The 14,938-nt window shown below is 37.0% G+C and overlaps 1 protein-coding gene across 2 annotated transcripts in view; it reads left to right on the top strand.

Moving 5' to 3' along the window:
• RIC1 (RIC1 homolog, RAB6A GEF complex partner 1) overlaps nt 1-14,938 on the top strand; it is a 96,327-nt gene that overhangs the window by 44,510 nt on the left and 36,879 nt on the right. For both annotated transcript variants that reach the window (XM_049772950.1, XM_049772943.1), the window contains exons 7-10: nt 3,046-3,137; nt 7,770-7,858; nt 11,586-11,730; nt 13,326-13,374. In XM_049772950.1, coding sequence (XP_049628907.1) covers nt 3,046-3,137; nt 7,770-7,858; nt 11,586-11,730; nt 13,326-13,374 — 375 coding nt within the window. The remainder of the gene's footprint in view (nt 1-3,045; nt 3,138-7,769; nt 7,859-11,585; nt 11,731-13,325; nt 13,375-14,938) is intronic.

Raw genomic sequence — 14,938 nt, 5'->3', positions numbered from 1 at the left:
TTAACCAAAACTATACATTTAAATAATTAAGTAATTAAATAATTACTTTAGATACTTGTGAATTTTTAGGTCAAGGGAAGTCCATGATCTTATGAACCTGATTTAGCTACAATGAATATGAACAGTGGATAGACCTTACTGCATGATTAGTGAAAGCACTAGACACAAAATAATATGCTCTGTAACTCTAATTTTTTTAAAGTTAAGGGAAAACAGATATACAAGTGACTTTAAACTAGAAGTAATATGAATGTTTAAATATTAGTGGTTTAAAGGGGAAAAAGGAATTGATCACCATGAAAGTCTTTTTTTTTTGTTTTTTGTTTTTGGGCCACACCCAGCGGTGCTCAGGGGTTACTCCTGGCTGTCTGCTCAGAAATAGCTCCTGGCATGCACGGGGGACCATATGGGACACCGGGATTCAAACCAACCACCTTTGGTCCTGGATCGGCTGCTTGCAAGGCAAATGCCTCTGTGCTATCTCTCCGGGCCCACCATGAAAGTCTTAATATTTGTTACTTAATATTTTGTGTTAGGATGAGAATATTGAACATTGAAAAGAGACTTGGAATTCCTGACATAAGTGTGTTTTGGAATTCTTGACAAACGTGGTGATTCCACAAGTGATTTTGGTATTACAATGCACATATTTGTATTCTTTAATGCATTACAATTTTTAATAGGGTTAACAATAAAGATGGTTTGAGAACTATCATAACAGTGTGAATGAATGAGGGAAGTAGAAAGCCTGTCTAGAGTATAGGCAGGGGTGGGGAGGAGGGAGATTTGGGACATTGGTGATGGGAATGTTGCACTGGTGAAGAGAGGTGTCTTTGCATGACTGAAATCCAATTACAATCATATTTGTAATCAAGGTGTTTAAATAAAGATATTAATAAAAAACAATTAAAGATGCTTCAGTGACTCCTATTCATTATTGGGAGATAAGGCAAAAGTTCTAACAGTGGCTTTCAGTACATTTGATCTTCAGTTACATCTTGTACTTCATCTATACTTCTACTTAATTTCATTTCACCCTCTGCATTAATTTCATTTTACTCTCTTTGATATTCTTGTTGACATGCCTTAAATTCTATTATGAAAGGGCCTTGGAACTGCTAGACCCCCCTCAGTATTTTTGTTGTTGTTGTTGTTTTTGTTTTTGGGTCACCCCCGGCAGCGCTCTGGGGTTACTCCTGGCTCTATGCTCAGAAATCGCCCTTGGCAGGTTCGAGGAACCATATGGGATACTGGCTTTGAACCACCGTCCTTCTGCATGCAAGGCGAACACCCTACCTCCATGCTATCTCTCTGGCCCCTCACTCAGTATTTTTATCAAAAGGCATTTCTTAGGGGGCATCATTTACTATTATGTCTTTCTCATACTCATCGCCATTACAGAGTTTGCTTTATTATTTTTATATGATGTTTATTTACCTTTAATTTACTGTGCACTTTTTTTTGGTTTTGTTTCTTGGGTCACACCCAGTGCTCAGGGGTTACTCCTGGCTTTGTGCTCAGAAGTCGCTCCTGGCAGCCATGGGGGACCAAATGGGATGCTAGGATTCGAACCACCATTTGTTCTGGATCAGCTGCTTCCAAGGCAAGCGCCCTACTGCTGTGCTATCACTCCAGCACCAGCTGTGCACTTTTTAAAATTAACCCTTATCTTCTTTCAAATGTAAAGTATGGGTGGAGGTAGTGATCTTATATGTTTGAATATCTGCTACATTCTTGGCACCTTAAAAGACTCCTTAGTGATAATATTTTGCTGAAAACTGAAGCGTGGAAATGTCAAATAATTATTTCAGCAAATGGATGGCATACTTCAGTTTATTAAACCATGAAACTAAGAAATAATAGACATTATGGGGCTAGAGCACAACAGTACGTGGTTAGGGCATATGGCTTACATGCAGCTGACCCAGAATTGGATTAATCCCTTGGGTTCTATTCCTGGGAACACTGTTGAGCCACAGGCCTGGGATTAGAGCAGGGGTCTTCAAACTACGGCCCGCGGGCCACATATTGTTTTTATTCCCATTTTGTTTCTTCACTTCTAAATAAAATATATGCAGTGTGCATAGAAATTTGTTCATAATTTTTTTTTTTTACTATAATCTGGCCCTCCAACAGTCTGAAGGACAGTGAACTGGCCCCCTGTTTAAAAGGTTTGAGGACCCCTGGATTAGAGGATGGTCTGGAAAATAATTCACACACTCGCACGCACGCACACACACATGCGCGCATGTAATGAGAAAAGGTTTTGAAAGAGTTCCCCACTTTACCATACACTCAGATTAGCTGGCCAACAATCCAGCATGCTTTCTGGAACCTCGGAATATGAAAGGCAAAGAGAAATATTTCTAGTCAGTCAAGCCTTTTATCTAAGAATAAAAAGTCACACCTGGTGAAGGTGGATCATCCAGATTTTCAGCCCTATCCAAGGCACTACATTCGAAGATACCAATGAGAAACAGTGCAAATACAGATACAGACAAATCCCATAATTCCACAGTCCAGGTTTAATACCTGGCATCCCATATGGTCCCCAAGCCTCCCAGAAATTATTTCTGAGCACAAAGTAAGGAAACCAAATTATAAAAAATAAAAAAGGGAAAAAAGAAAGAAAGAATAGACGGTAGAAAGCAATAATAAGCATTTACAAATCATAAATTGCTTTTGAAGGATATAACAGAGAATCCTAGTTTCCATTGTTTGGAAAATTAAACACTTTAAACTACGTGATGAAATTAATAACAATCAAGTTAGGCATTGTTTCTGCTCTCAAAAGGTGCATTATAATAGAAGGGAGTCATTTGAATTTGGAGATTAAACATTCCTTTTCAGTATTTTGTATATGGTTGATCTAGCACTAAACTGAATTGAGCTCATGGGAATATTTATTAACCCAAGTAATAAAAGTGAGCTTAAGAAGAAAATTTAGATGTATTCCTGATAGGAAATTTTCCCAAGGAGAATTATATTGTTTAGTGTAGTTTAAAATATACATTATAAAACCTCAAATTCTTTTTATTATTACAGCAGCTTCATGGAGTTTGGTCACAAGATACTATTGATGGGACTTGTGTTGCAGTAAATAACAAGTATCGACTAATGGCATTTGGTTGTGCAAGGTAACTAATAGAAATGTCTATTTTGAATTACTAACAAAAAGTGTTTTATTTGTTTGTCTGGTGTTTTGGGAGCCACACCTGGCAGCACTCCGGGTTCTGCACTCAGAAATCACTCCTGGATCAGGGGGACCATATGGGATGCCGGGGATCGAACCTTGGTCTGTCTTGGGTCATCCATGTAACGACCTATTATTTGTGAGTCAGTCTTAATATAAATCTAAATTATTTTTCTTAAAACAGAAAATTAAAGGAAAGACTTTGGAGATTGAGTACTTTAATATATACCATATGTACTCAAGTGTAAGCCGACCCCCTAATTTTACATAAAAACTGGGAAAACTTAGTGAATTGTATAAGCCAAGGTGGAAAATGCAGCAGCCACTGGTAAATTTCAAAAATAAAAATATATTCCCAAAACAATTACAGTAATTGAGGAATCAGTAGGTTAAATGTTTTTCAATGTATATCGCTAAAGAAAAACTGTAAACTAGCAACAATAACTTTAAAACTTTAAATAAAGTGTAGAAAACTGTAATCTAACAGGTAATCAAGCTAAAAATCACAAAGGTTAAAATCCTTCAAAACTGGATTTCTCTTCATCATCTGTATGTCCAAACAGAGCTTCAGCTGTATCTGATGTGAGGGTATCAGCCTAGACGTTGTCATCATCACTGATGTTGGTCTCATATAAAGCGCAGAATATTGTGGGTTAAATAGTTAAGTGGCATCCAGTTCAGTTCAGCCACCTACCTCTTAGCTCAGCCGCAACTTGTGGACTGAGTTGAAGCACCGCCCCCTACAACAGACGTGCATAACATGTATGACTGTATGACCCTAGTATATACGGCAAATTGAGCATTCCTTGAGTGATAGAAAATTGAATTGTAAATAAAAAGACTTAAGCAAAGCTGGAAAGATGACTCACAGGGCTAAGTGCGTGCTTTTGCACATGGGAGGGCCCATGTTCATTCTCCAGCACTGCATGGTCCCCAAAGCACAGAGCCAGGAGTAGCCCTTTTATACCATGACATGTGACCCAGAAATCAAAGTGGTTTTTCAAAGAAATAATAGAAGACTAAAGCAGTTAAAATGTGGGCCCTTCACTAATTAGAAAAGGGTAGTGGGAGCTGGACTGGGTAAGACACTTTACTTTCCTTGTATGTAATTGGCCAAGTTTGTACCACATCTGCTTTCCTGAGCACTGCTAAGATGTGGATCCCTGAGTGCAAAGACAGGAGTAAGCACTGATCACTGCTGGTTGTGGTCCCAAAGTGAACAAACAAAAAACCAAAATTTTTTTTAATGGATCAGTGGGTGGGAAGTAACTCAGAGGGAGAGGGCTGGAGCTTTTGCCTTGTATAGATGCAGACTCAAGTTGGATTTCTTTCACTGTGTCTCCTCAGCACTGTCAAAGATAGTTGCTGGTGGCCTCCAGCACCTTTGGACCTGAACAGCAACTCCTTGCCAGAACCAAACACTGAATAATTATACCCACACTCAGTATTGCTGAGAAGAATCTTCCAAATTAAAAAAAATTAAATGTAAAAGGTCTAAAAGATAATCTTTCTCTTTCAAAATCCTTCCTCCACCACACAAAGTTACTAATGTTGTGGCTGCCTTTGATTTAATGGGTCTGCCTCAGAAAATAGGCAGGTTTATAACATGAAGGGTTTCTTGTTTTAATTCAAATAATGCAGTTTTTAGGAGTAAAATTAAATAAAAATTATTCACTCAACAAATGAATGTTTGCCTTGTACTAGACATAATTACCACGTTACACAACGATCAAAGAGAGAATTAAAAAAAAGGTGGCGATTCATAATTTGTGTACTTTATCACTAGTAAGAATAGTTAAGGGCGGCGGAGAGATAGCATGGAGGCAGGGCATTTGCCTTGCATGCAGAAGGACAGTGGTTCAAATCCCAGCATCCCATATGGTTCCCCGAGCCTGCCAGGAGCGATTTCTGAGCATAGAGCCAGGAGGAGTCTCTTGAGCACTGCCGGGTGTGACCCAAAAAAAAAACAAACAAACAAAAATGACTTTTGGCAGTGACTGGGGGACCATACAGGTTGCCAAAGATCGAACCCGGCATATACCCTATGTGCTACTATCACTCCAGCCCCATAACTATTCTTTTTTTGTGTGTGTGTGTGGTTTTTTGGGGGTCACACCCAGCAGTGCTCAGGGGTTATTTCTGGCTCCATGCTCAAAAATCGCTTCTGGCAGGCTTGGTGGGGACCATATGGGATGCCGGGATTCGAACTGATGACCTTCTGCATGAAAGGCAAAATGCCTTACCTCCATGCTATCTTTCCAGCCCCCCCCCTTAACTATTCTTACTGGTAATAAAGTATACAGATTATGAATCGCCACCTTTTTTTTTTTATTCTCTCTTTGATCTTTGTGTAAAGTGGGTAATCCTCATTTATAATACATTGTTTCTCACTGAGAAAGAAATAAGTAAATTTATTTACTTATATTTCTTTGCTTATTTACTTATATTTATTTAATAAGTAAACTTATCTAAGAATACAAGACAGAAGAAAAGGCACTTTTATTTTTACATTCATAATTTTTTTTTGTCTGTTTTGCTTTTGGGCCACACCTGGCTATGCTCAGGACTTACTCCTGGCAGGTTCAGGGGATCCAATGTGGTGTCTAGAACCAAACAAATGCAAGACAAGCAAGGATCTTACTATTACTCAGTCCTACTTATTAATTTGATTTGGTAATGTTTGGTTTAGAATTTTGTAATACATGTTTATGAAAACATATCTCCAATAATATTTCTTTTTGTTACTCATTTGTATTTAAGCTTAGAACTTTTATTGTGAGAACAATTTTTGGATTATTAAGCCTATTTAGTTTTAAAATAGAGTGAAAGTTTTATGTGATTATAATTATTTGACAGTAATAACGGGTTCTAACCCTGATCTACTGGCAGTTGCCAGGATTATTTGTTTTTAGTACTGACTATAGCTAGTCATATCCTTAGGGTTTGTAAGAAACGATCTTCCTTTTAGGATGCCAGTTTGCATGAGATCAAACTCTGGTTTAGTGACTTTTTGATAATCTGATATGTGCTGCTATAGCTTCCTGGGAACTTGTTATGTTGTCCCAATAGTTGATGCTAAGTTTCATCAGGTTTTTGAGAAGAGTAAGTACTTGTCTTTAATCATTTTTTCTCTTATTAAAAGGCTGATAAGAAATGAAAGAAAAATAATTGAAAGGCTAGAGGTACTATATAATGCTTAATAAGTTAATTATTCAGGATTGGAGAGGAGAGTGCAGGGCTTAAAGCTTGCTTTGTATGCAGCTGAATATAGTTTACTCCCCGGTATCCCAAGCTCTGTTAGGTGTGATCCTTGATTACAGAGCCCAGAGTAAAACAGTGACACACTAAATATGCGCAAAGAAACTTTGTATTTAATAGTTTATTTTAGAAGGTTTTTATGAAATTAGTATCTTAACATCAAACATGAAAAACAGTGCATTACTATTGTTTATAACCTCACTTCTTATGACCTTGCTTCTTCTCTTTAATATTTTCTTTTCTTTGTCAGGGCAATCACTGTTCTGAAGTTTGCATAAATTACTTTTTTTAAATTTTACCACAGACTTAAATACCAAAAGAGCATAGTAAAATGTCTCAGTAATGAAAAACAGATTTTAAATAACAAATTTAAAGCATAGTTGGCTAATCATTACAAGCTTGGTATTTAGTCCATTTCTTAAAGCCTGGATAAGATTTGGACTTTTCTGGGAATGGACCAGAAAGGCTGTGGGGAAACTGAAGTTTGATCTTTCACGGAGAGCTACATAAAAGCCAAAACATTTTGGCAATATCACAGACACCACACTGCTATGTTTTGAATATTTTAACTACTTATATAAAAATAATTAAACTAGGGGCTGAAGCAATAGCACAGAGGTAGGGCGTTTGCCTTGCACATGGCTGGCCCTGGATGGACCTGGGTTCGATCCCTGGCATCCCATATGGTCCCCCGAGCTAGGGGTGATTTCTGAGTGCATAGCCAGGAATAACCCCTGAGCGTCACCACGTGTGGCCCAAAAACAAAAACAAAAAAGAAAATTAAACTACATATAAATGCTTCTTATCTTTTGTTAAAAAATGTTTTTGTTTTTAAGGTCATATCCAGCAGTGTTCAGGGGCTATTTCTAGTTGGTGCTCCTGGCAGTGATCAGGAGATGATGTGGTGCTGGACTGTACCCAGATCTCACACATGCAAAACAGGCACACTGCTTCTTGGATCTGTCCTCATGTTACTCATTTTAATGCATGTAACTACAGTTTCTTCATTTTCAAATGCTGTATGGTATGTTACTATATTGATATTTTGAATTTACCAAAAGAGTTTGTTTCCTGTCTCTTTTTGCTAGACTTTCAGATTATTTTTACGTTTTTTTTTGCAATTCACAATATTATAATGAACACAGTAATGTCTTTAATAAATAAAAATTCTTATATTACTACATTAGAATATGCATTTTTCAGATATATTACTCCTAATTTTTTTACAGGACAGTTTGATCTAGTTTACCAGTAGGACATAGTAGTTATCCTAATAATGGTTTCATATTTGTCTTTTACTGAAAAATTTTTTTCACAGTGGATCTGTACAGGTTTATACCATAGATAACACCACGGGAGCTATGTTGCTGTCGCATAAACTCGAGCTAACAGCAAAGCAATATCCTGGTAAGTTTTCACTTTCTTGCTTAATTTTTTGGAAAGTAAAGATAATGCTAATGTTTTTAATTTGTAGGTAGGGAATGTTCAATTAAAGTTAAATTGTGTGTGCTCTAAGTTAAACATTCTTTTTATATTCATATTTTTATTATATAAATTGGATGCACAATTCAAAGTTTGCTAAGTTCAGATGATTTTCAAACATTCTTTGAATATTTTATAGATTACTACATGGAACTAGATTATGGCTAAAACATTGCTAAAACACACAACAATATTCTTTGTGATTCAGATTTCTGTCTAGAGACAATCTTGGAATACTTTATTTAGTATTTTTGATTTTCCTTAGTTTTAGGCCTTGTATTTCTTTCTCTAATCTCAGTTTATTTATTGCTTCTGTAATTTTATACCTACCCATTCAGTTTTTTAATTCAATAAATACTTATCAAGTATCTACTATAGGCTATGCACAGTTTTAAATTGCCATTAAAAAAGTCTCTGAGTTGCTTAATGGATCTTTCATGTGTTCTACTCACAGAATTAAATTTAAGCTATATATAATTGAAAGTGCTTTTGACTGAAACTATAATAATAATAATAATAATAATAATAATAATAATAATAATAAAAGCCCTTACAGGGCTGGAGAGATAGTGCAGCAGGTAGGGCACTTCCCTTGTAAATTAGCTGACCCGTGTTCAATTCCCAGCATTTAATATGGTCCCCCGAGCCCACCAAGAGTTACTCCTGAGTGCTGAACCAGAAGTAAGCCCTGAGCATTTTCTTTTCTTTTTCTTTTTTTTGGTTTTTGAGCCACACCCGGCGTTGCTCAGGGGTTACTCCTGGCTGTCTGCTCAGAAATAGCTCCTGGCAGGCACGGGGGACCATATGGGACACCGGGATTCGAACCAACCACCTTTGGTCCTGGATTGGCTGCTTGCAAGGCAAACGCCGCTGTGCTATCTCTCCGGGCCCGCCCTGAGCATTTTCGTGTGTGACACAAAAACAAAAAATCTAACTTGCTATGGATAAAAAACAATAGCATTTCTTCTCTCAAATAACAAGAAATCCAAAGGTAAAGTAGTATTAACACTCACTCGGCATTAGGTCACTCCAATTTTCCAAGCATCCGCTGAGAAGAAAGGATGAATCAATGTATATTGTTTTTTTTATTAGGAAACTGTCTCAGAAGTATCCCCGGGCATCACGTTTATGTTGGCCCTCTTCAAATTGGCCCTCAGTTGACTCCTAGCTATTTTAGATTTTTCCAGACTTTTCAGGCCTTTATAGTAGACATAGAAAAGGATGGAAATAAATATTTTATTAACCAGCCAATAGCTTCTATAATATGTATGACATGTCAAACCTTTTGTCAATCTCTGGCATTATCTCTTATTTGACTCTTATGTGACTCTTATGCTGTTCTTATCATTTTTTAATTTTGTTTTGTTTGGGGGCCACACCCAGTAATGCTAAGGGCTTACTCCTGGCTCTGCACTTAAAAATTACTAATGGCAGGTTTGGGGGCACCATACCGGATGCCAGGGATTGTACTGACATTTTTCATGTGCAAGGCAAGCATGCTACCTGCTGTGTTATCACTTCAGGCCCTGTTCTTATCATTTTATCAGAGTATCCCTTTGCTTTTTGGTTTGGTTTTGTGCCATTCCCAACAGCGCTCAGGGATTACTCCTGGCTCTGAGCTCAGAAATCACTCCTGGCAAGCTCTGGGAACCAAATGGGATGCTGGGAAACGAACCCAGGTGTGACTTGGGTTGGTCGCGTGCAAGGCAGATGCTCCACTGCTATGCTATCTCTCCAGCCCCAGTATCTCTTTGTTAAAAGACACAGTAAATTTTCTTTCTGTGAGCTAATTGGATCTAATCCAGTAATTTGTAACCTTTTTATACCTATGACCAACTCTGGTTGAAAACTACTGGTCTAAATATTATGTATCTGTCTTACTTAGTAACATTTTCAAAAGATAATTTATATAATACAAAAAATTTTATTCTTTAATGCTAATCTTTTAATTAATGTGTAAGTTTTCCTTCTTGTTTGTGTGTTTTTGGGCCACACCCGGTGGTACACAGGGGTTATTTCTGTCTATTCACTCAAATATCATTTCTGGCAGGCTTGGGGACCATATGGGATGCGGTGGATTGAACCCAGGTCCGTCCTGGGTTGGCAGTGTGCAAGGCAAATGCCCTACCTACTGTGCTATCACTCCAACCCCTCATTTTGTTGATTGATCCTTGTCAAAAGTTTACTCTCAAAAAAAAGTTTTCTATTGATATCATGATCTTTTTCTATCTTATATTAATTGCACATATTTAACCATTATATATCCTTTGAATGATTTCTACTTGATTCACATTTGTTGGTGCCTAACCATGGCTGTCATGTTGAGGCCTTGATTATCTGTGTAGCTATTATAGGATTTTCTGTTTGCCAGCACCTGGCAGCAGCTTTAATATTTAGGTCAATGGACTTGGATAGTTTTCTGTGGTATGACTTGGCCTATGAGTATGACAACAAATTTAAGTAATCCTGTATTCTAATCTATTGTTCGAAAGCATGGGTACTCAGACAGTGTGTTTCAACATGCCTGAATGGTGACTAGGTTAGTGCAGTCACTATTGCCTAGTGACAGGCCTGTGCCAGTTTGTAACAGACTTATGGGAAGATAAGTTTTGAGGTTTAATAGTACCCCCCTAAAATTCATCATAATACATATGTGTATATTCTTCTCTAAGATAATCGACTATCTCTTTTCAGAGACTTTCATAGCAATAACTACATAAGTCTTAAATATTTTTATCCAATACAATATAATAATAAAAAGTGAAGTTTAAATAGATGTTCCTATTTTATGCACATACATTTACTATTTATATATAGAGAGAGAGATGGATAATGGTGGAAAATGTTAATGTGTGTATTCAAACTTAAGAGAAGAAAGGATTACTTTATTAACCCAAACAGTGTACCATGGGTTAAAATAAAATCTTTTGCTAAACTTAATAATAGCTGAAAATGGAATTTTAACTTAAAAAAAAAGTACGAAATGTTAACATGTTGAATTAAACTCTATAGTTAAGAAATTTTGGTCTTGAGACTTTTATTGAGATTTTTACCTATTATAATTATTTGTGGGAATGAACGTATTGAAGAGAAGGTATGTGAAGATAGTGTACCTGCCTAATTATAATATAAGCTTAAATTTCTGTTTATTTTAACTTTTATTTTTCTGATGCCATGGCAGCGTAGAGTAGATCAGAGTAAAACATTTTATCCTTTTTCCTCCTTATTCAACCCTGATGCCAGGGATTGAAATCATGGCCTCCTAGATGCAGGGTCATACATTTTATGCTGAACTACATCTTTAGCCTTTATTTAATACTTTAAAACATACTTTGCAAAATGGTTTGATGTTCAATTATTTGCTGGGATATTTTTCCCATTTTACAGAAACTTAATTGCCCAAGAAAATGACTTTTGACATTTATAAGGTTTTAGTTATTCAAGTTAGTAATAGCTAAAAACTCCTTATAGTTGGACATTGAGTTATTCTTAAATCAGTCACAGTTCATGGCCTTAATAATTTTAAATATTTCTTAATGAACTGAATTGCCTCATTATTGGAACCTGTCTTTTAGTTTGAAGTTGTAGCTCGTAAAAATTACTGGGTTATGTTGTTTTTGAAAACTCTTCTTCCCTTGTAATTTCTTAACAGACATTTGGAACAAAACAGGAGCCGTTAAACTGGTGAGATGGTCTCCTGATAATAGTGTTGTAATAGTGACCTGGGAATACGGAGGTCTTTCTTTATGGAGTGTGTTTGGAGCCCAGCTGATTTGTACACTTGGTGGAGATTTTGCGTGAGTCAATAAAGACAAATTTTAGATAAAATGTATGAGGGAAATAGAAGGCTTGTCTAGAGTACAGGTAAGGGTGGGGTGCAGAAGAGGGAGATTTGGGACATTGGTGATGGGAATATTGCACTGGTGATGGGAGGGTGTTCTTTACATGTCAGAAACCCAACCACAATCATGTTTGGAATCAAGGTGTTTAAATAAAATATTATTAAAAATTTTAGATAAAATAGATGAATAAGTTTTAGAGAGGGAGGGGGAAGAAAAAAGTTTTACATAAAATAATTCCTCATAATATAAGTAATGTCCTCCTCCCTACACAGATACACACACCAAAACTTTGTGCCATACAAGTTACCCTTTTGCCTTATTTGACTTATCCCAAGACTATTTATTAAGAATTAACTTGTTGGGGCCAGAGTGATAGCACAGCAGTAGAACATTTGCCTTTCATGTGGCCAATCCAGGATGGACCTGGGTTCGATTCCCAACATCCCATATGGTCCCCTGAGCCTACCAGGAGTGATTTCTGAGCTCAGAGTCAGGAGTAACACCTGAAAGCTGCCGCCGCTGGGTGTGGCCCCAAAGGAAAAAAAATAACAAAAAAGAATTAACTTGTTAAAAGTGAATTGATTCTAAAAATATATAGATTATATTTTATTGATTTAATTTTATATTGATTATAAAAATATAATATTCTTCCTCTTAAAGCTAACAGTTCAATAAAAAATTATTTTACTGAGCCCCATGTTAGATTCATTGTTAAATTAGGCTAGGGAGAATACAAGGTTTAAAACACTTGGCTGATATGCTGCTGATCCTTTGTATATATGGGTTTTGTCTCTAACACCACTTGTACTCCCAGAGCACCATCAGGGTTCATTCCTGACTGAGCATATAGCCAGTAGTAAGCTCCTTAGCACTATCAGGTGTGATCCAACCCCATTCTCACCCCCACCCATCTAACAAAAAGTATAAATTAAATGTGGCTGTGCCTTTAAAAAAAAAAACTAATAAAAGCAGTAAGCCATGTACATTAATAACTAGTAAGAGACTGAAATGATATCTCCTCAGGTTTACATTGGTTAACAAGTGGATTGATAGAAATGGGTTGATACCTCTACCCGTTTGTACCACCTGAACTTCAGGTTAACAGAATTAGCTATTTTCCGAAGCTACATGAACCTGCCTAATACCTACTTAGGAAATGAAAGACTGTCTCAGTGATACATCTATGTGTATAAACCTTCAGTCTTGCACTTTCTGCATTATTTTTTACTTGAATATTGGGGGGGGGTTGTTTGTTTGTTTTGGAGTTTTTTTTCCGAGGGATTGGGTTTTGGGTCACATTTGGCAGTGCTTGGAGCTACTTCTACCTTTATGCTCAGGGATTGCTCCCTAATAATGATAATGCTGATAATGTAATTCTGAGGATCAAACCCAACATATTTTGCAGTCAACATATGCACCCTAGTCTTTTAAATGTTTTCTTGGCTCTTTATTTCTGTTGTGAAAGAATAGAAAAAAAATTTTTTTTGTGAAGTTAGTAAATATTACATATTATAAGTAGACTTTTTATCTAGTTTTCTTTTCGGTTTCAGTTATAGGTCCGATGGTACCAAAAAAGATCCCCTTAAGATTAACTCAATGGTAAGTATTTTGTATTTAAAACTGTTGATAAAAATGTGAGAAGCTTGGTGTTTTTCTTTTTTTAACCTCTGTTGTGCAGGGGATTGATTTTGGGCCTCCTCCATATAAAGCATGCATGTGCTCAGCCTGTTGAACCATCTCTTCATTCCAGAACACATCTGGTTTGTGCAAGTATTGTTTTAGGAAAAGAAAGCTTAATTAAGCTTCTGATAATTGGCGGGTTTATGGACATAACCCCTAATCTCCATTATTATTTTCTTGACCTCGCCAAATGGGATTTATTAATATTAAAACCCAAAACAACCACCTAGGGCCAGAGAGAGAGAGAGCACAGCAGTAGGGCATTTGCCTTGCATGCTGCCAACGCAGAACAGACCCAGGAATAATTTCTGAGTTAGAACTAGAAGTAACCCCTGAGTACTGCCGAATATGGCCCCAAAACAAAAACAAAAAGAATAATCTATAATGGAATCTAGTTATAGCATATTTAAAATAACTGGACTTAAGAGCTTATCTGAATCAAGAAGAGACTTATACCCAAGAAACCAAATAACATGACCAAATTAACAACAAAATGATAGCCTAGGGTCGGAAAGATAGCATGGAGGTAAGGCGTTTGCCTTGCATGCAGAAGGACGATGGTTCAAATCCCAGTATCCCCAAGCCTGCCAGGAGCGATTTGAGCGTAGAGCCAGGAGGAACCCCTGAGTGCTGCCAAGTGTGACCCAAAAACCAAAAAAAAAAAAAAAAAAAAAAAATAGCCTACTGGTAGTTTGAAACAAAAACCATAATCTCAGGGCCGAAGAGATAGCACAGCGGTAGGGTGTTTGCCTGGCAAGCAGCTGATCCAGGACTGATGGTGTTTCGAATAATCCTGGCATCCCATATGATCCCCAGTGCCTGCCAGGAGCAATTTCTGAGTGCTGAGCCAGGAGTAACCCTGAACGCCACTGGATGTGACCCCCTCCAAAAAACAAAAAAAAAAAAACAAAAAACAAAGATAATAATAAAAATAAAAAACCTGGTCTAAAGGGTAAGGCACCGCCTGTCTTGTATGCGGTGGACCCAAACAGATTGCAGTTTGAATCCCAACGTCGTCTCTGGTCCCCCGAGCCTGCCAGGAACAACTTCTGAGTGCAGAGCCAGGAGGAACCCCTGAGCGCTACCCGGTGTGACACCTAAACAAACAAACAAATAAAAATTAAAAAAACATAATCTCATAGCTTTTGATGCATTGTCCTTTGCTTTGTTTGGGGTAAAACTGTTTGGGGTACATCTGTCAACCCTCAGCTAGGTAACCTAGGTATTCATTCCTTTGTAAGGATTTTATTTTTTGTACAGGCATGCTTTGCTTGGAGATGGCAATATTTGGGAGATGTATTATTAGGTGAATTCATTGTTGTGTGAATGTCATAATGTCATTACCCAAGTCTAGAAATATCTGCCTACTATACAAAAAGCTATCTGGTATATAGCCTTTTGGGATAATCGTCACATATGTGGCCCATCATTGACCAAAGTGTTGTTAAATGGCAAACAACTATATTTGTCAAACAGTTTTAAA

The sequence above is a fragment of the Suncus etruscus genome, chromosome 1, assembly GCF_024139225.1.
Source record: "Suncus etruscus isolate mSunEtr1 chromosome 1, mSunEtr1.pri.cur, whole genome shotgun sequence".
NCBI classification, from domain to species: Eukaryota; Metazoa; Chordata; class Mammalia; order Eulipotyphla; family Soricidae; genus Suncus; species Suncus etruscus.
Note: the sequence above shows the minus strand (reverse complement) of the source record. Positions and strands in the feature narration are given on the sequence as shown.